The sequence below is a fragment of the Anthonomus grandis genome, chromosome 9, assembly GCF_022605725.1.
Source record: "Anthonomus grandis grandis chromosome 9, icAntGran1.3, whole genome shotgun sequence".
NCBI lineage: Eukaryota > Metazoa > Arthropoda > Insecta > Coleoptera > Curculionidae > Anthonomus > Anthonomus grandis.
This window is the reverse complement of record NC_065554.1, coordinates 25,704,210-25,729,289: the sequence shown is the minus strand read 5'-3', so window position 1 is coordinate 25,729,289 and position 25,080 is coordinate 25,704,210. Positions and strand designations below refer to the sequence as shown.

Below are 25,080 nucleotides of genomic sequence, written 5' to 3'. Positions count from 1 at the left end.
CAGATCGTCGATTAGAGTTTTGCGAAACTATAATGAATGTCTGCCATAACGACCGTCTTTTTACTCGTAGAATAATTTTTTCTGACGAGTCGACCTTCTGCCTCAATGGTTCAGTGAACAGACAGAACTGCCGTTACTGGTCTTTCTCCAATCCAAATTGGGTGATTAAAGCTCATACCCAATATCCTCAATCTGTGAATGTTTGGGCCGGCATTATCAATGACAGAGTCATAGGTCCATTTTTCTTCGAAGGTACCTTAACAAGTCAACGTTATTTGGAATTCTTAAGGAACGAACTGATTCCCGCTTTATGTTTGATGTTTCCAAATGCAAATAATCCCAATATTCCAGAAGCTTCAATTTGGTTCCAGCAAGATGGCGCGCCGCCACACTTCAGCAGAGCCGTGCGCCAATATTTAAGTGAGGTATTTCCGGGTCGATGGATTGGGCGAAGAGATCAATTGGAGTGGCCTGCTAGGTCCCCCGACTTGACTCCTTTGGACTTCTTTTTGTGGGGTTATTTAAAGCATAGAGTGTATGTAAATAAACCCAACAATTTAGAAGAATTGAGAAATAATATAAGAAATGAGATTCAACGAATACCTCAAGAAACGATACGCAACGTTCTGAGAGAATTCAAATCAAGGCTCGCTTACTGTCAAGAAGTTAATGGGGCTCAATTTGAACATTTAATTCGGTCTAGATTAGGATAGTTTCTTTTTGTTCAACGTTTATACAATACTTTTGATTAAATACATTAATATTTTGAATGTTTTTTTAGTAATTCAACCGTAAATTTCTCAGTACCTGTTGACACTTACTAGCTAGTGTCAACAGATGGTTTTAAAAAAGCTTCGATTTAAAGTGCAAACCGCATTTGTCTATATCTAACCGTTTGGATTTTATAACATGTCAAAAGTGCAAATATGCCGATCTTCAACTGTCAATAACTCAAAAACAAATGAAGATAGGTATAGGACATTGTACATGAAATATGTCTAGAATTTTCTGTTCTTTAAGAATGCAGAATAAAAAATAGGTATTTCCATTTCAAAAATTGAAGTTGATGGTCGTAATTTATTTTTGGACCACCCTGTATACATAAAATTATAATAAGACAACCCGCAGTTAAAAATAAAAATCGACGTGTCCGAGCGTTTTTTTTTAACATACCCCTGAATTTTAAATGAATTTTTCCCGGACTTATGGCGGCTCTAGTTTCTATATCATGGTTTCATTTTATTCATAATGATAATGCTGTCTGGAAGTAGGGTTTTTCGGGCATAACTGTTCTATTTATAAAAGAAAAATGTCACTTTGTTACCATCCCCTTCTCATACCCAGACTTAGATAGGGATATATTAATGATAATTCAACTTTTCCCACTATTTCCTATATCCTGGTTTCATTACTTTACTTGGCAGTGCCAGTATATTAAAATTTCATTAGTTTAATACTAATGTAAAATATGTAATAACTGACTTTGGTTTACTTATGTATATACAGTTTTAGTTTTCCTTAGGGAAAAATGGCAATTCTTCTAAGCTTAAATCGTTTACTGCTGCATTAGATTGGGAGGAAATTAAACTTCACTCATACCTAACAAAATTTAAAGACCTATACGAGTTTCTTGGCAATACTTGATCAATAAAAGGGTATTTTCAGAACAGTTTGCACGCGTATCTAACTTCAAAACTGCATTCGTACTGATGCATGATTTTTCGATAACAACTAAAAAATACATAAAATGGTGATTTTTAATAAATAAACTAAAATAAATTAGAAACACAAACGTACAATTATTGTATGCCCATTAAAAATAATTTGAACTTTTATGACTAAACAATTTAAAATACAGTTGTTTTAACTACATCCTAAATAAAATGGAAAATTTTGCTTTTGAATTTATGATTCTATTGGATTTGGTCATGATAATTATGCATGCAATATTTATGACTGTTAAATTAATTGGTTTTAAGCAAATTTCTAATGTAGGTGATGAATTTAAAAAAAAGCATGCAAACAGTTTCATAATTCGTTTAAGAAAATTAGATTAAAAACCTGAAGTAGATGTCTATCCAGACTTTCGTAAGTACATGTTACGTTACTTCTTAATTGCATGTTTCAGGCAGTAATGTTTTTCTGAACATATTACCCTTTTAATTCTACGCTACTGTCTGGATCTTCTGAATGCTAATTTTGCATTAATTTTTAGATACGCTAGACAAATAACCCTTGTTCTCGCAAATTTTTTTCAAATTTTTAATATTCTTAACGGTTCTCCCAAAAAAGACTCAAAGTTCTTCTCGTGGTCACCATAAGTTTGCTCTAAAGATCTAAATGAAACGAATAGATTGTGTAAATCTCTATCAAATTCCCAGCAGCTATCTTCACATAAATAGCTGGTCTGTTGTGGACCGTTTCTTTCTAAATCCACTTTGATAATCTCCAACTATTTCTTCTGCATACGATATTATTTGGTTTATAACTACTGCTGTTCTAGCTATCTTGCTTTAACTATCTTAAGTAGGGACTAAAGTATTCTTTTCAGGTATTAAAAATCAATCAATCAATCAATCAATCATATGCTTTATTGTCAAAAAATTACAAAATTTTGTAGACAAAGCTAATAAAAAAAACATATAAAAACAAAACAAAACAAAACACAAAAAATAAAAAAATAAAAATAAATAAATATACAAACAAAATAAATACATGCATGCATGCATGTATTTATTTTGTAAATCTTTGTAATGTATTTATTATGCAAATCTCCTGGTTGCTCAAGTTCACCATCGTTACTTTTTATCATGGAGGTTCTTGGGTGAAATCCTTTTTTATGTATGTTCATTTACTGTAAAATTTTCCTACTCTTTTCACTTCATGTAATTGTCCCTTTCGACATTCTCTTTTCTTTTTTTTCGTAATTTTTCCTAGATTATAGAACTTATTTCTGTTTTCATCCGATGGATTTTTTATTATCTGTATCGAACCACACCGTCTTTTTTGTATTTTGTTTCTCACCAAAAAATTCTTTGTCGGGTTCTTAATTTACTCATCAGGGTTCTTCAAATGTATTTCTCTGCATGCTTCTTCTATTTTTTGTTGGTACTGATCCTTGATAACTAATTGTTTCAGTATTTCAATTTCGCACTGTAATTCTTTCTCGTGGCTTTTCTCTTTTCTTGCAGCTGGTCGAAAATCGTTTGATACAATAAACATTTTTCCTATTTTCGCTTTTTTCTATATCTGGATCTTCAAGAAATTGTAACATATTTTATATTAACATAAAATTTAAAAAATCTTTGGATATTGTTACTAGGATCATATTAGACATAGGGCCTAACGTAGATGACATTTCTTTAGTGTAAATTATTTCCTGTAAATACTACTTCTTGTAAATAAAATCCTTTAAAATAGTTTTGGCAAAAAAAGCACAAGTAAACATACTATAATCCCAGCTTGTTTTCTTGTGGTTTTTTTCCAACCATTTCACTATTAACCATTGGCAAATTCAAACAGAAAAAAACTCATTTCTAGATAAATCTGTATCATTTGAGAAGTCGGTATCGTTCAGTGACGAACCACCGGATATGAACTCGCCTAAGCAACATAGTCCACAACACGCAGGTAGTGTATCCTCGTTTATTTGTAAATATCTTATATAATACATTTTGGTAATTAAAAAAATATTAATATAATTAAAACATTTTTTTTTTCAAAAGACCATTGTTTTGCATGCACAAGTTCCATATTAATTGTGTTCAGTTTTGTTTGGACTAACGTTGCGTTCCTTTTCTGGTATGTTTGCTTACCCTAGCGGACCAAAAACCAACCAAACCGGCTATCAAGTCATCCACCTTACCCAGGACCTCATCACAGGGTAAGTCCATTAAAATTAAAATCATAAATCATTAAAATGAAAATCTTTTTTTTTTAAATCATCATCAAAACTCTCTTACTCTCTTTACAGAGCGAGACAGACTTAAACCAGCCCCGCCCCCCAAGCCGGCATCTCTCTCGCCCAGCCAATACGACAGCCGGATTTACCGTGATCTACAGCTGACGCCCGAGATGTACAACCAGCTACGGGGTCTACAGAAGAAGGCGAAAGATCTACGCGCAGAAGTGAGGAACTTGCGCAGAATGAGTCAGGCGCAGGCGCACTCCGTTAAGGAGACCATCCGGGATACTTTTATTAAAATTAGGGCGATGCTGTTGGCTGGTGGAGAACAAGTATGGCAAGCAGGTATGGGAAAAAGTGTTTTTTGTCGTGAGGCCAGTAGTAGTCAATAGTTCATTCAGTTGTCTCAGATGGGTTTTCATGCCAAAAAAGAGGTCAAAAGTGGTTTTTTGGGTTTCTACCGCATCTCACCTCTCTTATATGCCTTGAATCATCTTGAAATGTTACTTTTCGTACGTAATTGATCCGAATGTAGACGTGAACCATCAAATCATTGTGATTATTAACGATTCCTGGGTCTCAGATGGGTTTTCATGCCAAAAAAGGGGTCAAAAGTGGAATTTTTGGGTTTCTACCGCATCTCACCTCTCTTATATGCCTTGAATCATTTTGAAATATTACTTTTCCTCCGTAATTAAACCGAATGCAGACGTGAACCATCAATTCTTTGCGATCGTCAATGATTCCTGGGTCTCAGATGGGTTTTCATGCCATTAAAAGGGGTCAAAAGTGGTTTTTTTTGGGTTTCTATCGCATCTCACCTCTCTAATATGCCTTGAATCGTCTTGAAATGTTACTTTTCGTCGGTAATTAAACCGAATACAGACGTGAACCATCAATTCATTACGATCGTCAATGATTCCTGGGTCTCAGATGGATTTTCATGCCAAAAAAAGGGTCAAAAGTCGAATTTTTGGGTTTCTACCGCATCTCACCTCTCTAATATGCCTTGAATCGTCTTGAAATGTTACTTTTCCTCCGTAATTAAACTGAATGCAAACGTGAACTATCAATTCATTGCGATCGTCAATGATTCCTGGATCTCCGATGGGTTTTCATGCCAAAAAAGGGGTCAAAAGACGAATTTTTGGGTTTCTACCGCATCTCACCTTTCTAATATGCCTTGAATCATCTTGAAATGTTACTTTTCCTCCGTAAATAAACCGAATGCAGACGTGAACCATCAATTCATTGCGATCGTCAATGATTCCTGGGTCTCAAATGGGTTTTCATGCCAAAAAAAAGGTCAAAATTGGGTTTTTGGGTTTCTACTGCATCTCACCTCTCTTATATGCCTTGAATCATCTTGAAATGTTACTTTTCGTACGTAATTGATCTGAGTGCGGACGTGAACCATGAATTCATTGCGATTACCAATGATTCCTGGGTCTCAAATGGGTTTTCATGCCAAAAAAGGGGTCAAAAGTCGAATTTTAGGGTTTCTACCGCATCTCACCTCTCGATGCCTTGAATCGTTTTGAAATGTTATTTTTCATCCGAAATTAGACCGAATGCAGACGCGAATCATCAATTCATTGCGATCGTCAATGATTCCTGGTTCTCAGATGGGTTTTCATGCCCAAAAGAGATAAAAAGTCGATTATTTGCAATTCTCCCGAATCTTACTTCTTTAATATGCCCTGAATCATCTTGAAATGTTACTTTTCAAATATAATGGAACCGAATAAAAACGTGAACCATTAATTCATTGCGATCATCAATGATATAAAATGTGGAAATAGGAGGACTAGTACTACGAAAAATACTGTGCAAACTATGCAATGCTTGCCTAAGAAATACTATAATATCTGATCAAATGGATAAGGCCTCTGTCGATCTATATGCCAACTCCGATCACCTCCACATAGTGAAAATTCCTATTTAAAAAGGCTTAAAGAATAAAAATCCTTTGGTGCTCATTTTTCAAGACTACAGGAAAGCTTCATAGTATGCTCCAAGCCTTCATCGACTCTATAATCGACCATTGGTATTAGTTGAAGACAAATTCGGTAAAACAAAATTGATACTAAAGGAACTGGAACTAGCATCCAAAGAAGTTGAACTGAATAACAAGTTGGTCTATCTCTGACAGATAGGGTTTCGAATGTGGATGTGAGAAGAAGACGTGAAGCTATGAAGAGTCAAGAAGAAGAAGAATTGGGCAGACAACGTGGCTAAATAAACGATGGCAGATGAAAAATTCAAATAACCAATCAAGGGATTAATAACATTGCAATAGCAGATCTGAAGATTATTCACACGAATCTGATGAATGTAGTACGGAATAGAGAGAGATGAAAATATTCATGGGAGGCCTATGTCTAGCAATAGACCGACTAACTCTTTTGTTGCTTGATTTGTCTAAAAAATCGGTTAATAAAATCATAATCTTGATATTGAAAATGTAATTATAAATTGATCTCCTGTATCCAGAGACTCTTGACATCTGTTCATATTTTTCCAATTATTTTTCCAGGAATGGATCAGGAACGTGTAAGATTAACCAGAGAAGAAGACCTGTACAAACAAGAGATGCTACGCCTGGAAAAGGACCTTGGAGAACTGGAATCGACCGTCGAAGAACTCCGAGGTAACGTCATCAACCGCAAAACCAGAGTGAACATGTCAGACGTTGAAAATATGGCGCTGATCTTGAGCAAAAGTTCCAAAACTGTGGCGGATTTAAAGCTTCGGTAAGAAGATGACCGAGATTCTTTAGGAACCGTTTGTTTTAAATGTTCTATACAGTTTTCCAGGTTTACAAGACAGTATGAAAGCCCTATTGACCACCGAAATGGACAAAATGATGCGCGAGGAGAAGTTCTTGAAAGAGGAACCCGAGAGGTTGGAAAGTGCATTGAGGAGATGTAAGAAATTGACGGGAACGTTGGTTACGTTAAAACGGTAAGTCGTATTCGTATTTAATTAATTTTTGAATAGTATTTGCTGACCAAAACAGCAGTAACGAAATAGATTTGTAGGTAAGGGGGTCACATATTAAAAGAAAACTGGATGCTCTTACAGATGCTTCGAAACCTATTACATGCAGAGTTTGAAAATAGAGGGATAAAATATTTGAGCAAACTCATCTGGAAATAGCGACAAAAAACCATTTAGTTTTTCTTTTTAATTTATGACCAGGTTACCTTCAAACTTATTCCATTAAAAAAATTACGTGTTTCCTAACCTCAAAATAGTCACGTTTTATTAGCTACCTTATTCCAGACTCGCTAGTGTGCAAGAGCAACGATTGCCATGCGCCAATTCGGCCAATGACGGCCGCTTATCCCCCACCGCGACGGAAACGCCCCCCGTCACACCCTTTAGCACCCACAGCAAGGTAATACCTAACCTCACTTTGTAGTGTTTTTTTTTTAATGTAGGTTAACTCGCTTTTTTAGTTAATTAATGCATGTTAATGAACTAAATAAGAAATTTTGGGATCAGTTTGTGTACACTAATATATAATTTTTTTTTAATACAAATTGTTCCCCTCTAACAGTTAGTTTAAAAATAAAACACAATTTATTGTGTGTCACACGCATTTCCAATGTTACCTCCTTTGCTTAATTCATATTGTAATTTTTCACCTTTTTTTTTACAAAAAACAAGCTTGATCACTATGGCAAACACTAGAAAGAAAAAATCCCTCTATTGAAATTTATTAATTTTTTTTTAACGTTTTCGCCCCCCTACCTATATAGTATGACTGGAAGTGGAGCTCCAACTTCAAAGAAGCCATAACGCCTCACGAGTAAATACTAACCGTTAAAAATAACCGTTTTTATTTGCCTGCATCTCTATATATATATATATTATATATTATTACATACTTATATATGTATTCTCTTTATGGTGTTTTATACGGGGTCAGCTCAAAAAGTTAAATCCATTTTTAACCGTAATTACAGTGTTTTTGACAGGCCCCCGTATACGACGTTTTTTTTTTTTTTTTATTTTTTTGGCTCATGATTCCGTATGTGAAGGATAGTTTTTTATTTATTGGTCTATTATCTGTAACAATGAAACTGGACCTCCCCCTTTGCACAGTACGAGCACCACTGCATTTGGTTTTTTAATTTTTATATTCTTTTGATTATTCAACGAGTCCTCATGCACATTTTTTATTATATTTTAGTTTTCGATTTGTTGGTCTAAAGCAACGTATCAGTATGTAGCAACAATACTTTAATTTTTTCTTCGAAATTTCAAAGGTTTGTAGCTATCCAATTGTCAGTGTAAGGTAGTTTTTTCAAAAATAGTAAGAGAAGCTGGTATTTTTTGCTGCAAGTGACAACACCGCTTTGCGCCCAAGAATGTGCTCAGTGTCGGACGCGTTCGTCACGTTTTCGGGCCGGATTAGCTCACAATGTTGCCAAATAAGGCAAGAAATAGTGAGTTTTTCGTAAAAATTGTTGCTATATTTATTTAAGTGAGAAAAATGTACAAAATAATTATTAGTGCCTCTAAAAAAAATAAATAGGTTTGAATAGACCTGATTTCTTTACAATTTAAAAGAGTGTCCAGAGTGTCCAGATCACTTTTCACTTTATCAAGTGTAGAGTAACTAAGAAAATAAACGCTAACAAGATCATTAATTATTACGCGACATACAGACTAAAAAACGTGCGACTAACTAAAACTGAACCTCACAAAAAACTAAGTTAAATAACCAACATGAATGTTTAATTAAAGGAGAGAACGTAGTCTGACGCCTCTCGACACTAGTTCAGTGTCTCTCGTTAGATGACATCTGACGCCACAGAATTTTTATTTTTAATAAATTAGTAAGGAATTTAGGGGTTGGCAATAGAGGCCAAACTTTGAATGAAGGGTCTAACTAGGATCTACTAACAAAATTTCTTTAATACCCCTTTAACTTTCGGCGTTATTTAAAATTTAGAATTTGCCTGGTGCTTTCGCCATTTGATTAAGATAATTTAGTGAAAAAATATCTATATTACCTTTCGTAGTTTAGGACTTAATTGAATAGAATTTCACCATATAGGCATTCACCAATAACTCAATGAAATTTAAGAAAAAAATGGTTAGTGATTATTATATTGAAATTTCTTGCTGTTAACGGAATAACAACAATGTAATAAACATTTAAGTCGATTACTTAGGAATTGACAATACATTCTAAATATTAAATAAAGATTAAACTATGATCTAATGTAAAAATTTTCTTAGTACCTCCCATATACATATATTTGAAATTTGAGGTTTGCCTGGCACATTCTCCAATTCATCAAGACCACTTTCAAGAGTTAAGGTATCTAAAATCTGGAGCCTGGCATTTTTGGTTGTTGAGCCTAAAACATACAGGAAAACTGAATGAGGTCTTGGTCCTAACTTTAGTGAAAAAAGTTCTTTAGAAGCTTCGGTACTTTCGAAGTTATTTGAAATTTAAAGTTTGTCTGAAGCTTTCGCCAATTTATTGACAAGGCTTTTCGGTGTCCTGTTGTGATTAAAGATTTTTTATAAAATGCCTAATACTTCTTATTTAAACGCCTAAATCTTCTTAAAGTTATTTAAAAAGAACTTGAGGCCTATTCGCCAATTTGTCAATAACCCTTAAAGTATTTTTGTCTATTATATTGGAATTTTTTTGCTGTTGCTTGCAATAATAACATTATAAAAATTAATTTAGTAGGCGGCAATATAGTCCAAGCGTTGTAGAAATAGTTCAACTATGATTTAGTGAAAAGACTTCTTTAATACCTCTCATACTTTCAAAGTTAAATCCAAAAATCTCATCCATTATTCTCTAAAAGACCAACATACAAAATTGACGAAAAACAAAGAAAAACACAAAGTCACGGTCTCACAACATGTAATAAAACGTGTTTCGCTCTAGTTAGAGCATCATTAGGCCTTTAGAAGCCAAACTTTGTTTATTTGATTATTTATGTACTGTGAAGTGTGTGGATGGCTTCTAAAGGCCTGATGATGCTCTAACTAGAGCGAAACACGTGTAGCCCGTTTTATTACATGTTGTGACATATTTGTGTTTTTCTTTGTTTTTTCATCAACTTTCAAAGTTATTCAAAATTTAAGATTGGCCTGGTGCATTCACCAAGTTATCAAAGTGAATACTTTAGTGTAAAGAATTGCTCATGGAATACTTTTTTGCTTTTCTATGGAAAGTAGCTCAATATTAATTAATTAGTATGGAATTTAGAGGCTGGTAATACAGCCCAAATTTCAGCTAAAGAGTCTAACTATAATTAATTTCAAAAAATCTTAAAGTACGTTTCATATTTTTAAAATGATTAGAAATTTAAAAATTGTCTGGCGCATTCACCTATTTATAAATAACACTCAAGAGTTCTGCTATCAGTTAATGAATATTTGTATAGTACGTGCAATATTTATAGAGCTATTTTTAAAAGAATCTGACGGGTTCACTCATTTATCTATGCTTATTGAAGATAATGTTGGAGTTTTTTGCTATTGCTCAAAAAGAAAATAAAAACATAATTGGTCAACACTCTATACCTGTTTAGAACCTTTGATACACCAACTCTTTAAAATAACCCCCATAGAAAAAAATCGCATGACCTTAAATCTGGAGAACGAGAGGGCCAAGAAATGGGTCCATTGCGTCCTATTTGGAACCTTATTATTTAAATGTTCATGAAGTTCTCGTGTAAAATGTAGTATGTAAGAACCACATATTCTATGTCTCATTTAGAAGAACATCTTGATTGGTATTACTTAATTTTGACTAAAAAAAAATAGCGGTGACAATAAATGACCCTTGTGGAACTCATTACTGGCAGATTAACATAACTGGGAGAAATATCAAGATAATGTAGTTTGGATAAAAGTCCTTTATGTATTTCTAGATAGTAAATAAAAATATGGATTCAATAGTGAGAATCTTGTACCTTAAAAAATTGTACTAAAAAACAGCTAGAGGTGACGCACCATCACATAATTTGGTGAATTATGATTTTTTTAATATTTAAATGGAAATAATTGAAGACTTCTTAGTGATCCGCAGCCTCTGACCACTCATAAGTTATTCTGTGTACAATTTTCAAAATACAGCATTATATAGAAATAAATAAAGAATGCGTATTATGATATTGTACATCAAGAAATTGTACTAAAACCGGCTTGTGCATGGCTAAAGGCTACGTACACAATTATTTAATCATCACAATTGGTTACATTTAAATAGAAGTAATTACGGAATTCTGGTCTACAATAATTACAATTTTGATAATACAATATTGCATAGAAATAAATAGAAAGGCGAATATAAACCCTGTACATTAAAAAAAAATTTAGTAAAAATGACGCGTCCAGATGAAGCACCACCTCACATATTCCTCTCACAATGGTTGTAATTTAACTAAAACATTTCAGGATATTCCTGGTAATGGCAATTTTAGTACAAGTTTAAACGTAAAACGATTTTAATTTATAACTGAAAGTAATTAACGTTTAAAATTGAGGAAAAGGGTTATTCTGGAACCTCCACCAAAATATATCAGTGATTTAATCGATTTTGGGCTCACTAGAATCATATATAAGGCTGATGTTAAAATTGTTGAAAGTTCTTGGATCATAAGATCTCTCCCCTTTTACAATTTATTTAAGACGTTCTAGATTATTAGTGGTAATGGCAATTGAAGGACAATTTTAAACATAAAAGGAATCTTAAGTTAAATAAGGGATAGGAAAGGGTTATTCTGGAGCATCCACCAAAATATATCAACTTATGCCTGCAAATTAATGCTAATGCTAATCATAACATTGATATCAAATAAATAGTTCTCCATAAACTAGATATTTGGCCGCGCATAAGTTGTTTTTGTACAATCTATTAAAATCGTAAATATTGGTAATCTTATAAATTAAAGAATTTGTACTAAAAAGCAGTTGGAGGCTACGCACCACCACACAATGCCTTGAATATTTTTTTAAATTTAAATGGAAGAAGTTAAAGGGTTCTGAGTCTCTGGTCTCACGTAACTTGTTTTTTGTACAATATTTTGATAGAAGATAGTGATGATATTACTTTAAACAGTAATAAACTTGTACATTGAAAAATTGTACTAAAAAGCAGCTAGAGGCCACGAACAATTACTTTAATGATTACATTTTTTTAAATAAAGAAAATTGAGGAATTCTTTGAGATGCGTAGTCTCTGGCCACGTATAAGGTGTTTATGTACAATTTTTAAAATAAAACATTGACTAGCTATGAATAAAGAATGCAGATACAACCCTGTACATTGAAAAAATTGTACTACAACAAAAAGAGTCTAGAGACCACGCATCAGCACATAATTTCCTTTCCTCTTACAATGGTTATAATTTATTTTGGACAATTTATCGGCAATAGTAATTTTAGTACAATTTTAATTGTAAAACGACTCTTAAATATAATTAATAAAAAAGGCATAGGAAAAGGTTAATCTGAAGGCTCCACCACAATATGTATATCAAGTGACTTAATCGATTTTATGCCTGCTACCCTATATAAGCTTTGTGATAACAGGAATGGGTTTCGATAGTTATTGGTGTATCATCCGGAAGTGGTAAATCGAAGTTTTGTAGCACATTCACCAACATTTAAAAAATACGTTAAAAGTAACTAGGTCAGAAGATCACTACCGCTCAATTCGCTCCTCTTTTACAGATTTTATAATTTATTTAGGCCATTACGTGTGATGGCAATTTAAGTACAATGTTAAACGTAAAACGACTCTTATAAGTAATCTTTATATACGTATTAAGAAGAGAGAGGAAAGGGTTCTTCCGGAGCCTCCACCAAAATAAGTCAAGTGATTTAATGATTTTATGCTTGAAAATTCTAATCAATTCGGATTTTGCATCGATGGCTCTCAATAAACTAGATATGTGAATCAATAAAAAATTCTATTAAAATCGCCTTCCGTACAAAAAACGTCCTATAATCAATTTTATAAATTACAAATTTTTTAAAGATTTAAATGGAGTAAAATGAGAAATTCCTAGCCCCTGGCCCTAATGTGTTCCTTATACAATTTTAAAAGTATAGCATTGGATAGCAAGTAGCAAAATAATAATAAAACTTTGTACATTAAAATATTCTACTAAAAACGACTGAGACTTAATTTATTAGACCATCAATGACCTTCATTGATGGAATAATGAAAAAACAACTAAACACTGACCTCTTGGCCTAAAAAAAAAACTATCCTAGACCAATAAATTTGAGACTATATTATACAAGATGTCTTATAAATTATTAGCTTCAATGAGGCTAATAAGCTTATTGGACAATTGTATATTTCAATATTTTTGATTCCTACAATGTATAGATATTTATTATATTATATATATGTTTTATCTTTTTTATATCACGCTTTTCCTTATAGTAAGGTGCCATTGGAAATCCGTGATCCGTGTGAGGAATAATCTGATGCACCTTGACTTTATTGTATAATACTTGGGCCGTAGTCAAAATTGTACAGATTTTTGTAGTGTCATTATTGTCACCTGGATCAGAGTTCAGCTCATAATTTAGTTTTATTTGGAAAGTACAGTAGAAGTAACAAAATTTTGATATAAAGTAGATTTTTTGAGGAGTTATTATTATACTGGAGAGTAGCTTATTTTTTATAGTTTTGTAGCTTATTTTGCTTATCGGGCATTTATCATTGGTAAATTGTAGAAAAGGTTCGGTTTTCCCAGTTTTTTAATGACCTTACTATAAGGATAAGATTTTATTGCATGTTTTTATTTTAATTTGTTTGTATATAGGTTCCTTGTGGGCATGCTGCATGCATTTTTTATTTTAAATATCATTTTGCTACATAACATTTACTTTTGTGACATGTAGTTCGTATGCATCATGAACATTCCATCCAGATTTGTACAACAGTGACAACACAATGTTTTGGTTTTTATTATATTTATTATTATTTTTTTTTATATTATATTATTTGTTGTGTTCTGTGTTCTAACAAACCGTTTTTAGTTGTTGGAGTTACTGGACATACCTGATTTGTAGATGGCTGATTTTTTTGCACAAAATGGCTTAGTTTCAGGTAACATTTTTTTAATTTTATTTTTGCAATTTTTTATATGACCTATCAGATTTCTTGAAATATTACAAATTAAGAATTTAAAAAGGAATTGGGGATCTGATTTATGTCATATTTTTTGTGAATTTAGATAGTGATTATACTTGCATTTGGCATCTCTTAACCAAAAAAAAATTATTACCGAATATTCAATAGAAAAATGATGAAAAAATTGATTTTTTTTAAACGTTTAATTTTTTGTTTAAATCCGTTAGTTCTAGTTCATAAGAACTTGATATTGCCGACTTACATTTTAGGCTCTTTTCATATAAATTTCTCAATGTTCCAATGGCAGTGTTCTATAAAAAGCCTAATAAGAATCATGTTCCTTACACTATCTTCTGATTGTAACTGAAACAACTCAGATAATGCTCACAAAACACTAATCGTTATACAATGTACCCTGTGCCGTCCTAACTCACCAAACCATTACAACAGAAATCAAACCGTTTCTCTTCTTACAGCCCCCTGCCGCCTCTCCACGCGTGGGGTCGTTCCTCATCGGGGGAGACTGCTCCCCAAACCTCCACCACTCCAACGACAGCGATAGCAGCCGTCAGGAGAACGCACTCGACACTCTGCTAGAGGAACTCCAAACGTTTTCCAAACCGCATCCCCCACGTCTCTCTTCTTCGGATAGTTCCGAGCCGCCTGCCATTCCCGTTAAAGGAATCCCCCCGAACCGAGCTCCTCAAATGGGTGATATCGGACGAAAGGGTAGTATGGACTCGGCCAGCTTCTTACCCAGCAATAATTTAACTGTCAGCACCGCCACTGGCAGTTTGCGCAGGTTACACTCGTATCCAAGCGGCAGCGATACGGATAGTAGTCCTCCCATACAACCGTTGGCGAATAAAAGTGCCTCCGGCAAACCTCCTTTGCCCGAGAGGAATACCGAAGGACTTACCGCCTCTGGGAAGCGTATACCTCCACCACCGCCCCCCAGGACGAGCAGCAAAAGCCCTTTGGCCTCTCCGACTTCCCCCGGGTTACCTTTGAAGCCGATGAGCCAGTTCGAGCAGGCGACACAAAACCTCGGACTGCAAACCTTAAGGAGAAACCTCCCGAACCGATCCAGTTTGAAGGACTCGAATAAATCCCAAACGTTACCGCGTAACGTAGGGTCGAGCCTACAGGTGCCTAGTAGCGACAGTGAAGTACCCATATCCGCCTCGAATTCCAGCAGTTGCGAGAGCGTCAACTCCCAAGAGGGAAAGTCTTCCAAGACCCGTAAAGAAGAACTGGAGCAGCGTCACCAGGAGCTGCTACGCAAACAAAAAGCTCTACAAGAACAATACGCGCGTCTGCAGCAACTTCAACGTGGCACGAACGCTTTGGCGATAGTCCCGCCACCTCCCGATCAACTGCTAAAGAAAACCGGGAGCGAATCGAATCTGTTGCAAAAAATGGGATTGCAGTTGGCCACGTCACAGATCACCGGGTCGTTAACGAATATTCCCAATACCGGAGCTAGTCTAGTGAGCAAAACTACCCTGACTAATACTAACAGTGATACTAGTACGTCGTCGATTGTGGATAGTAGTAGTAAAAGTGAGGAGGCGAGCGAGAATCCGGGGGTCGAGGTGCAAAAGAAGGTTTACGAGACGGATATTCTTTGACCGCAGCAAATGAAGGAGGTGTCCGGGGAGATCGAGTGTTGACGATGGGAGGAACTGAGGTTGCGTCGAAGGGGTCAAAGGGTCGGAGAATGATGACGTGTTGTGGTTTTTTTTGTTTAGAGTCAGATGGTTTTGGTTCAAAAATTACTGCTGGTTGAATCAGTTTTTGAATTTTGAGGTTTATTGGATGAAATATTACTTGATATGGTAGATAGCGCTAGTATGTCGATCTTATATTAGCCCTTTCTCAAAATTAGTTAAAATGGAAAGGAGTGTGTGTTGGCATCATCATTTTTAAACTGTTTTTTTAAGGATAAAAGTAAGTAATGGATACGTTTATTTTTATTATAAAGTATTACGCAGGAGGTTAACAAAGGATCTGCGAGGAATGCAAACAAAACCGAAATATCAAGGCCTGAAGTTGAAAAAAAAAACAAAATTTTGGTATAGAAATTAGCTGTTTTTTATTTATTTGTGACCAATCTACTCACTACTTTTAAAAACATGATTAAATTTGGTCAAAGTTCTACTTTACATTGAGTTTTAATTACAAATGAGCATCGAAAATCTCATATAAAACTTTAATGATTTTTCTTTAATTTTGAAATTAGAATGACTTCCGCTTGAACCGGAAATTGTCATAAGGTGAAATTTTTCAATCACAATTTGATCTTTTTAAATATTAAAGTGAAGTTTTCAGATAATAATTCTAAGGTTCCTGGTAATAAGAAGAAATTTTTCGATAATAAGATGTAAGTTTCTTTATTGTAACTGGACATTTCTGGATACTACATGAATAAATCACTCACACTTTGTATTATACGTATAATTTGGCGAAAGTTTCCGTTGATTATTTAGAAATATTCGTATAGAATCTCGAAATGTTCACCTATTTATTATTTGGAAGTTTCTGGTTAATAAATTGAAATTTTCACTTAGTGAAAATTCGTAAAAGTATTTATATTATGTATTTCTTTAGACAGTTAGTGGACCTAGGATATATCAGTATATAAAATAACCTGTTACATATTTAGAGCATGAAGCTCTATAGTACTATGGAAAAACTAGCTAGGTAACTTTTTGATAAAAGACTCTTGAAAATCTTGAAATTCTCTTGATACGAAACTTAGTAATCATTTACTTTTTCTTTTAACTATTCGTCGTACTTATTGCACTAAATCGTCATATTGTTTCAACTTTGAAGTGTTAAATTAAGGTCCTATTCTTAAACATATATTGTTGACTGAAGATTTCTTGAGCACTTGTTAGAGTAGGAAGAATAGAAAGCTTCTACCCAAAGTTTAGCCTTATGCTATTCGGAATAATTCAAAATCTGTCTGTTTATCGATATCGTCTGATTCATATTTAGATTTTACAACATTTCTATGATAATTTGTTATCTTGTTCATTGGTTTAAAAATCTTTGTTGACTTGGATTCTATTCATTTATGTTGATCCGTTGTACTAATCCCTTTTAGTCTCTTTTGAATAGTTTATGCGTTTTCATTATAATTACTGTAATAATTTAATTATTGATTACTGTGACAATTCAGTTTTTTTCAGCTGTTATGTACCCTGTTTTTTTAGGTCCAATGTTTTTTGCACTTTCAGGAATTTGTTAAGATGAATTAATTATAAAATAAAATAAAAACTTGGCCATCACAGAATTGCACAATACTATGTTAATAGATGGAGCTAGCAATTCTATCGTTACCACCTGGTTGTTTTTATCTGGAAATTTGCAGTTTCTAGCTAAAAAATTCCGCTTCGTATCTAAAACTTTCTTACTAATTATCCAGAAATTTTCAGGTACTATCTAGTTATTTTCAGATAAGTGGATATTACTAAATTAAAGGGTATTTATGATAATTTGCCATATTGAAATGAAATTCAAAAGATCAAGAGAATTCCAAAAAAAATTACTTTTTGTGATTTTCTAGACCATCAATATTCCGAATGATAATAACATTCTGCTAAAACGTATCAAATTGTTTTATAGCAGCAGCAAATTCCGGAAAAATGCACTTTAAAGAACTCATTTCTATTTCCAACTATAAGCAACTTCCATTTACCAATATTCACTTCGCAAATTTCAGACATTAACTAGAAAATATTCGGTGATTATATGGAAAATTGTAGTTCCCATATCAACAAATTTCTACCAAGCATCTATACATTTAAGTTTACTATTCCTCTATTTATTCGTTTTTTTTTCTGGAAAATACAAATTCTTACACATTAATTGAAAATTTCCAAATCTTTTCTAAAAAACTTCAATTCCTATAAGCAATCTGAAATTCCACCCAGAATCTGAATATGTTCATTTACTAATTGGATCTGGAAATTTTTAATTTCTGTTCCTATAACTTCCTATTATTAAATAACTCCTATAATTTGGAAATTTCGAAATAGTATCTAGAAATTTGCAGTTCCTATTGGGGAACCATCTGGTATCTAAAAAATGTTGCTACTCTCTAGAAATTCCTCTATTTCTTTATTCTTATTTGAAATCTCTAAATCATCACATATTAACTGAAATTTCCAAATCTTATTGGAAATATGAATTGAATATTACTAGAACATCTATTATCTGGAAAATTTCATTTATTATCTCAAAGTGTCCATTAACTGTCGAAGAGTTTCCACTCAATCAAAAGTTTAATGTGGTCTTTCAGAGCCATACTATTAGGTAAATTTCCTAAAAAATCATCAAACCAAAAGTGTTTATTTCCTATATATTCAGAAAACAGCATTGGCAATTAAAAATTAGACTATAAACTAATATTGCATATCTGAAAATTCCTCTATTTACCCTATTTCCCTATTCCTAGAATCTCCAAACTGTCCCATATTGACTGGAAATTTCCAAATTTTATTTGAAAATTTTCAGTTGTTAAAACTCTACCTAGACTTTCACACAGAAACAGAGTCAGGTGGAAGTTTTGACGTTGTCAATTAAAAAAAAGAGTGTCAATCTGACACTGGAGTAAGCGCGTTCCAGAAAAGACTGTATTCCTGAATTTCGTTGCAATTAGTGTCAGAAGTGGGATATTGATAACCAAGCCTAGGAAGGACACGAAGTTAGGTCTAACATTATTAAACAAAATTAGCTTGGAAACCGTATTGGATTGGAACCGTATCATAATGTGTAATGTATTTAATGTAATCTGGAAATGGCAAAGTTTATAAAGATCCAAGCAAACTTACTGGAACTTCCAAGGTAACCAGCATGTTTTTACTGAATTTCGTTGCAATTGGTGTGACAAGTAAAGGATATCTGAAAGATAGGATAGCCTAAGAAGTCAGGGCAAGATTGAAAGATTAATGGATCTGCTATTAAAGAAGTTTGATGAACAAAGAGTAGAACAAGTGGAACGAGACAAGAAACTAAGAGAAGAACAAGAGATTGGAAATTTTCTTTTACTAATTTAAAACTACTTACTGGAAATCGTTAAATCTATGTGGAAAGTTCCATCGGTTATCTGAAAATTTGCATTTGTTATCTAAGAGTGTTCATAAACTATCTACAAATTTACACCTAATAAAAATGAAGAGCCACCCAATTAGGTAAAAAAAAAATTTGGGTCATTTAGCTATCAGACATTATAAGCCTATTTTAAAATGTCCATTATATCTATTAAAAAAGGTAAACCTCCTGGAAAACAGAATTTAGTTTTTTAATTAAAGGCTTTAAAAAAAAAAGATTCTGTTAACTCTAGAAATAAAATTGTATTAAAACACCATATTTAAGATAAGCAAATTTTCAAATCGAATCTACTGGAACTGCTTGTAAAACACATTTAATAATTATAGATGCAAACCTTTAGGACTTTTAGAAACAAAAAACAACCAATCACACTCCTTTTTTAGTCCTGAGAAAGGCCTAAGTAAGGTAGAAACGTCGTTCAATTTCTGGGAAAAAATCTGATCCAACGAATATCCTGGAAGGAAAAACCTTAAACAAAGATAACCACAACATTATAAGTATTAGAAAAACCCCATATCATATTATGTATTTGGATTGTTGCAACTTTTCTTTTAAATAATATTAAATGTTAGTTGTTAAGTTTTGTTCATGAGAGGGCCAAAAATAGCGAATATTATGCATTCTATTTCACATTCGAACCCTCTAAATCATATTTATTTATTAGGAAATAACGCGTACTAAAAAAAAAATATTTTTTATGAAGTTTCTAGTCAATAATATTATTGTAATTTGTAGCCGGGCTACCACTTTATTAATTAAATAAATTCACACGATGCACCATTGCAAGGTTTCATTAAAGTTTTCACTGTATATAGACACTTTCGAAAATTCGTTTGTGCAAAATTATTGTTTAAAAGGTCAACATTTACCATATGTGTACTTACTATAGTTAATAATAGAAGCAAGTGGAACCGCATATAATAGTGTAAGTAATAATAAAGATCCCGACAAAACATGTTGCCAAAATGCCAAAAAACAAAGAGCCTAAAAGACTTTTAAAAATATTTTTGAAAATAGTTTAAACAATGCTAATCGTGTATAAAATTTGTAGAATTATTTACACACTATATATCAACAATTTATACACCAACATATTATAGAGACCATTGAGGGCTATTGAATAAGTATTTGATAAAGGGCCTAAATCGTTTCAGTGTTTTGTTTGTTTTATAGTGATTAATGATTGATGAGGGGTGAGTTTTTGATGATCAGATTTTCTCGAATGTTCCATTTTCCGTTCAGAAAATACGTGTATTGGCTGTAGATAATGTTTTTTGGACATATAGCCTGAATACTTCTCGTCAGAATGAATCCGAGGTCAGTGTGTTAAAAACCCTTGACACAAGAGGATTTCCAGCACAAACTGTATTGAATGAACCGTTTGCAACGTTTTCGCAAATCAATAAAAAAGATACCATGCGGTTTTGGGACAATAAAGGCATAGTTTTGTTCAATATCTAGTTCACCAATATGGCAAGATACAGTAAAACTGGAAAGAAATTGAACAATGTGATTTAGAAGAAAAGATAGTCGGTCCTCTACTTACGAGATTATTGCATTTGAGTCTCACATTGCCTGGACTCCTTTGCATGAACCTGTTGATAAATGTCCCCCATTTCTTCCTGACCTGACCCATATAGATTTCCATCTCTTTGCTTCCATGAAAAAAACAATAAAAGGCTCAACTGCCTGGAATAGCTAAATAACGTTTTTAGAATCTATGGGTCAAATGTCTAAAAAATATTCCAGGCAGTCAAAGTTTTTTTTTAATTAAAGTTTCTATGAAGGTTCAAAGATTGACGCCTTGAAGGGTGTTCAAGGGCGAAGGAAGTATAGGGAGATCTGAACCAAAAAGATGGTGACTAAACATCTAGATACTGATCAAAAATATCTATATCTAGTGACTTCTATTGGGTCACTGGTTTAATCAAATTCTTTAACTCATTTCTAGCAAGTCAAATGCTTCAAATAGAATGATTTTTTTTCCAAAATTTGTCCCGGAGTAGATTTCTGGAAAAAAACAAAAATTACTACCAAAATCCTAAGAAACGCAAAAATGTGTCCAAAATTCCTAGAAAGTATAAAATATAACTCCAAAAGCCTGAAAAATGCAAAAAAAATATTTCCAATTTCTGGAAGATGGTAAGAATTACTCCGAAGAACCTTAAGAAAAATTCAAGACTCCTAAAAGGCATAAACACGTCAAAAGCATCAAAATCACTCAAAAAATCTAGAAGAGGCCAAAAAGTTCAAAACCTGGAAGGCTGTAAAAAATATTTTTAGAACCTAGAGTTATCTTGGCAACAAGTACCTGGAACAAAACTTCAAACTACTGCAAAAAATCAGCTCTTGGGGATCTGGAGAACGGAAAAACTGCCTACAACTGCCTGGAATAGGATAAAGATTACTTCAACTTGGACTGCTTGGAATTTTGTAATAAATTACTTGAAAAAACATAAAAAATACTTCAACTGACATAACAAAAACGAAATAGGTTTGATGAACCTGTGAAAACTAGAACCTAGAAAAACTGTCTTTAACTGCCTAAAGGATCGCTAAATCAAATAGCAGATCTTTGAAAAAGGAGATATGGTACTTAGTGACTTACAAATAGATCTAATTAATTCAACTGCCTATAAGAACAACCAAATAACTTGAAATTACTTGGAGATCTTGTAACAAAGAAACACTATCTTCAGGAAAAAGAGGAAAACTAATTTCTTTATCTACTTCTAGACATATGTCTCTTCCACTTCCTTCAATGTTGAAGACGTCATAGAACAAACTGACCACGAAGAGCAAAGAGAAGAGGCAAACCAATGGCAGAACAAGAAAACATTGTATTCGATTACTTGAAAAAAGACAGACAATACTTCAACTGCCGGAATAAAATCGAAATAGGATTGATGAACCTAAGAAGAGGAAATAGTGTAACTTCAACTGACACCAAACACTTATAGTAATTAGCCCAATTAGCAAAATTACAATTATTTAAATGATGAAACGAGAGAAACTACAACGTCGTATGGATTGCTTAGAGAAACTCAATGTAGTAGGGAAGAAACATTAAAATGATGAGTTTGAAGAGGTTAAAACGAAACGAAGTGAAGTCAAACTGCCTTTAAAAGATGTTGATTAAAAAATTTGTCAAAGAGGATAACGAACTTGACAACTGAACTATCAACTTGAGAATTGAGTTTGATGAACATGAAGAAAAACGGGTCACCAGGAGACGATAGAGTTTTAAAATGGAAGTACCTACTAGCAATACTTAAAAAGCTGTGCAAACTATGCAGTCCTGGAACAAGGAAACACTGTTGTCAAACATCAGGAACAAAGATGAAGTTTATTGTAGTTTCTGAAGGTTACCTCAAGCATGGCATGTGTCTTAGCAAACAATTCAGTTGCTTCTGCAATTCCAGAATCAGAGGCACGATAGGCTGTAAATAGTGGTGCCATCTGCGAAAATAGTTAGTTCTGATGTGGACGACTTGCTAGATATAATTAATTTCTAAATTTAGGGTGGAGGGTTATTTATTATTTTGTTAATATAGGTTCAAAAATGTTGGCAATTACTGCTTGGATCAAAAACATAATCTCAGTTTTGAGAACCCTTAGATAAGGAAAAACTGTCTTGAACTGTCTAAGATTAGATAAAAATTACTTCTTTGCAATTATTAAAATAATAAATCGTAGATGGCCCTTCTAAATTAATAGCAAAATCGTACTTGATGTCTTATCCTTTATTAAAATGTAAGCAAGTAAATTAAAGCAAGGTACTATAATTAAGGTAAAAAACGAAGACACTTCGAACAAAAACTCGATTAAAATCCAGAAATTTAAATATAGGTTAAAGGAAATAACGTCAAAATTTGAAAATTAACTTAAGGTTTTTAAAAAGGATCTTTGATGGAAAAATAGGGCCAAATCTACCTCTACAGACAAAAGCATATTCTTGATGAAACAATTTTTGGACTTTTAGCTTGAAAATCCACTACTACAAGACCTAAGATCAGAGATAGATCAGAGATAGCTCAGTTAAGTATTTATTCTTGAAGGAAAAGACACTGCATTTATTGACTTGAAAATAAACAAAAATTACTCAACTGCCATGAGTGATAAATGAATCACTCGTCTTTAAACTCCAGAAAAACAGTGCTGTGAATAATTTAATAGATATATTCAACGGGTATAAAGAACTTACTTAAAACCTCATTACTGTTTTTGTTTCTAAACTTCATGCTTTATTTGTTTTAATGCATCTTCACAAAGTTCGGTCAATAATGCTGATCATAGTGAAATGGGTCAGTAATTTGAAGAATTATTCTTCTTCTTCTCTTTTTATGTTTTTTGCTTCTTTTATGTTAATTAAATTTTTTAAAGGACTGCAAAGTGGAATGATATACCAAATATATTTAATCTCAAAAACGCACCTCTAAATTTATTAGCATCTATGCATTTTCAGAGGTCCATTGAACCTAAAACAAAGAACACACTTGTTTTAGTAACTTTTACCCCCTGTTTCTATTTTAGCATATTCAATAGCCCAATATGTTTTATTTGGCTGACGCTGCACCCTCTAGATCGGTTAAAATTTTTTAGAATAATATAATACGTATGTATCGATGTACACTTTGGCTCAATAACTGTTAAACCGTATAATATGTAAAATACACTTACTACTACACATTTTGTTGTAATTTTTTAAATTTTTAATATATATGTATATTGTATAATGTGTGAAACAACTACCCCCCCTCCCCCGTGCCCTGCCCTGCCTGCCCCATTTTATGATAAATCGGTGTCGCACACACATTAATACAACAAACGGTCACAAATAGTGAAATGGAGAAAAAAATCGATGTCTTTGTAAATATTTGGAAATCTCGCGGCTACTACAAAATATATGGTGCCAATAATATTAATAAAAACAAATGTAATTTCGAAGATAATATTATAATAAAAACATAAAACAGATGTGAGGAAAAGTATGTTTGGTGTATTTATTTTAACCTCAAAGTCCTTTGTGAACATATCACAATTGGACTTTACTTCTACAGTTAACATCCTGATCGCTATATCCATTATGTAATTCACCTAGAGTAGTAGAAAGAGCCTAAAAAGCCAAAAATCACTTGCATGAACCTATGTCATTAGAACAAGACGTGTGATTTATTTTTCCATGGGCTCAATACCTTGTTCCAATATTTTTTTTAAAGAATAAAACGTATCCTAAACGGAATCAACAGCCACCATAAATGAAATTCTCTTATTAGGCAAAATAATGTACTTACCTCCAAGCTTTCTCGAGCCTCTAGCATCTGTGGTATTGACATTGTGAATGGAAGTCTTGTCCATAGATGGCCACAGTAGTATTTGTCCACCAAACTGTCAAGAAAACTCGTTCATTCTTCGTTAACACAAAATACTGTAGGAAAATCGCGAAAAAAATATATTTTTTTAAATAAAACCATTGTAAATTTAACATAAATATTTATATCCAGTTATGTAATTCATCTACAGTAGTAGAAAGAGCCTAAAAAGCCAAAAATTACTTGCATGAGTCTATCTGATTAGAACAAGACATCACTCATGTGATTTATTCTTCTATGGGCTCAATACCTTGTTTAGCGCAGGTCTAACAAAAAAAAACAATATTATTACGGATTAGAAACCTTAACACCCATTTTTTTAAAATAAGGTACTAACTTCCACATTTTCTTGGGCTTCTAGCATCTGTGGTATTGTCATTGTGAATGAAACTCTTGTCCCTAGATGGCCACAGTAGTATTTGTCCACCAAAGCGTCAAGAAAACTCGTTCATTGTTCGTTAACACAAATACTGCAGAAAAACCGCAAAAAAAATATTTTTTTTAAATAAAACCATTGTTATATAATTTAACATAAAAATATTTTATTGCACTAA

At 33.0% G+C, this 25,080-nt stretch overlaps 1 protein-coding gene across 14 annotated transcripts in view; it reads left to right on the top strand.

The window, feature by feature from the left end:
* LOC126740724 (coiled-coil domain-containing protein AGAP005037) overlaps positions 1-24,145 on the top strand; it is a 196,606-nt gene extending 172,461 nt beyond the window's left edge. For 10 of the 14 annotated variants that reach the window (XM_050446858.1, XM_050446865.1, XM_050446863.1 and 7 more), the window contains 7 exons: positions 3,541-3,630; positions 3,821-3,883; positions 3,974-4,249; positions 6,441-6,657; positions 6,713-6,868; positions 7,190-7,304; positions 14,513-24,145. In XM_050446858.1, coding sequence (XP_050302815.1) covers positions 3,541-3,630; positions 3,821-3,883; positions 3,974-4,249; positions 6,441-6,657; positions 6,713-6,868; positions 7,190-7,304; positions 14,513-15,667 — 2,072 coding nt within the window. In that variant the 3' untranslated portion in view covers positions 15,668-24,145. The remainder of the gene's footprint in view (positions 1-3,540; positions 3,631-3,820; positions 3,884-3,973; positions 4,250-6,440; positions 6,658-6,712; positions 6,869-7,189; positions 7,305-14,512) is intronic. The other 4 variants (XM_050446864.1, XM_050446867.1, XM_050446869.1 and 1 more) reach the window with 2 other exon arrangements.
* The last annotated feature ends 935 nt before the right edge of the window (positions 24,146-25,080 follow it).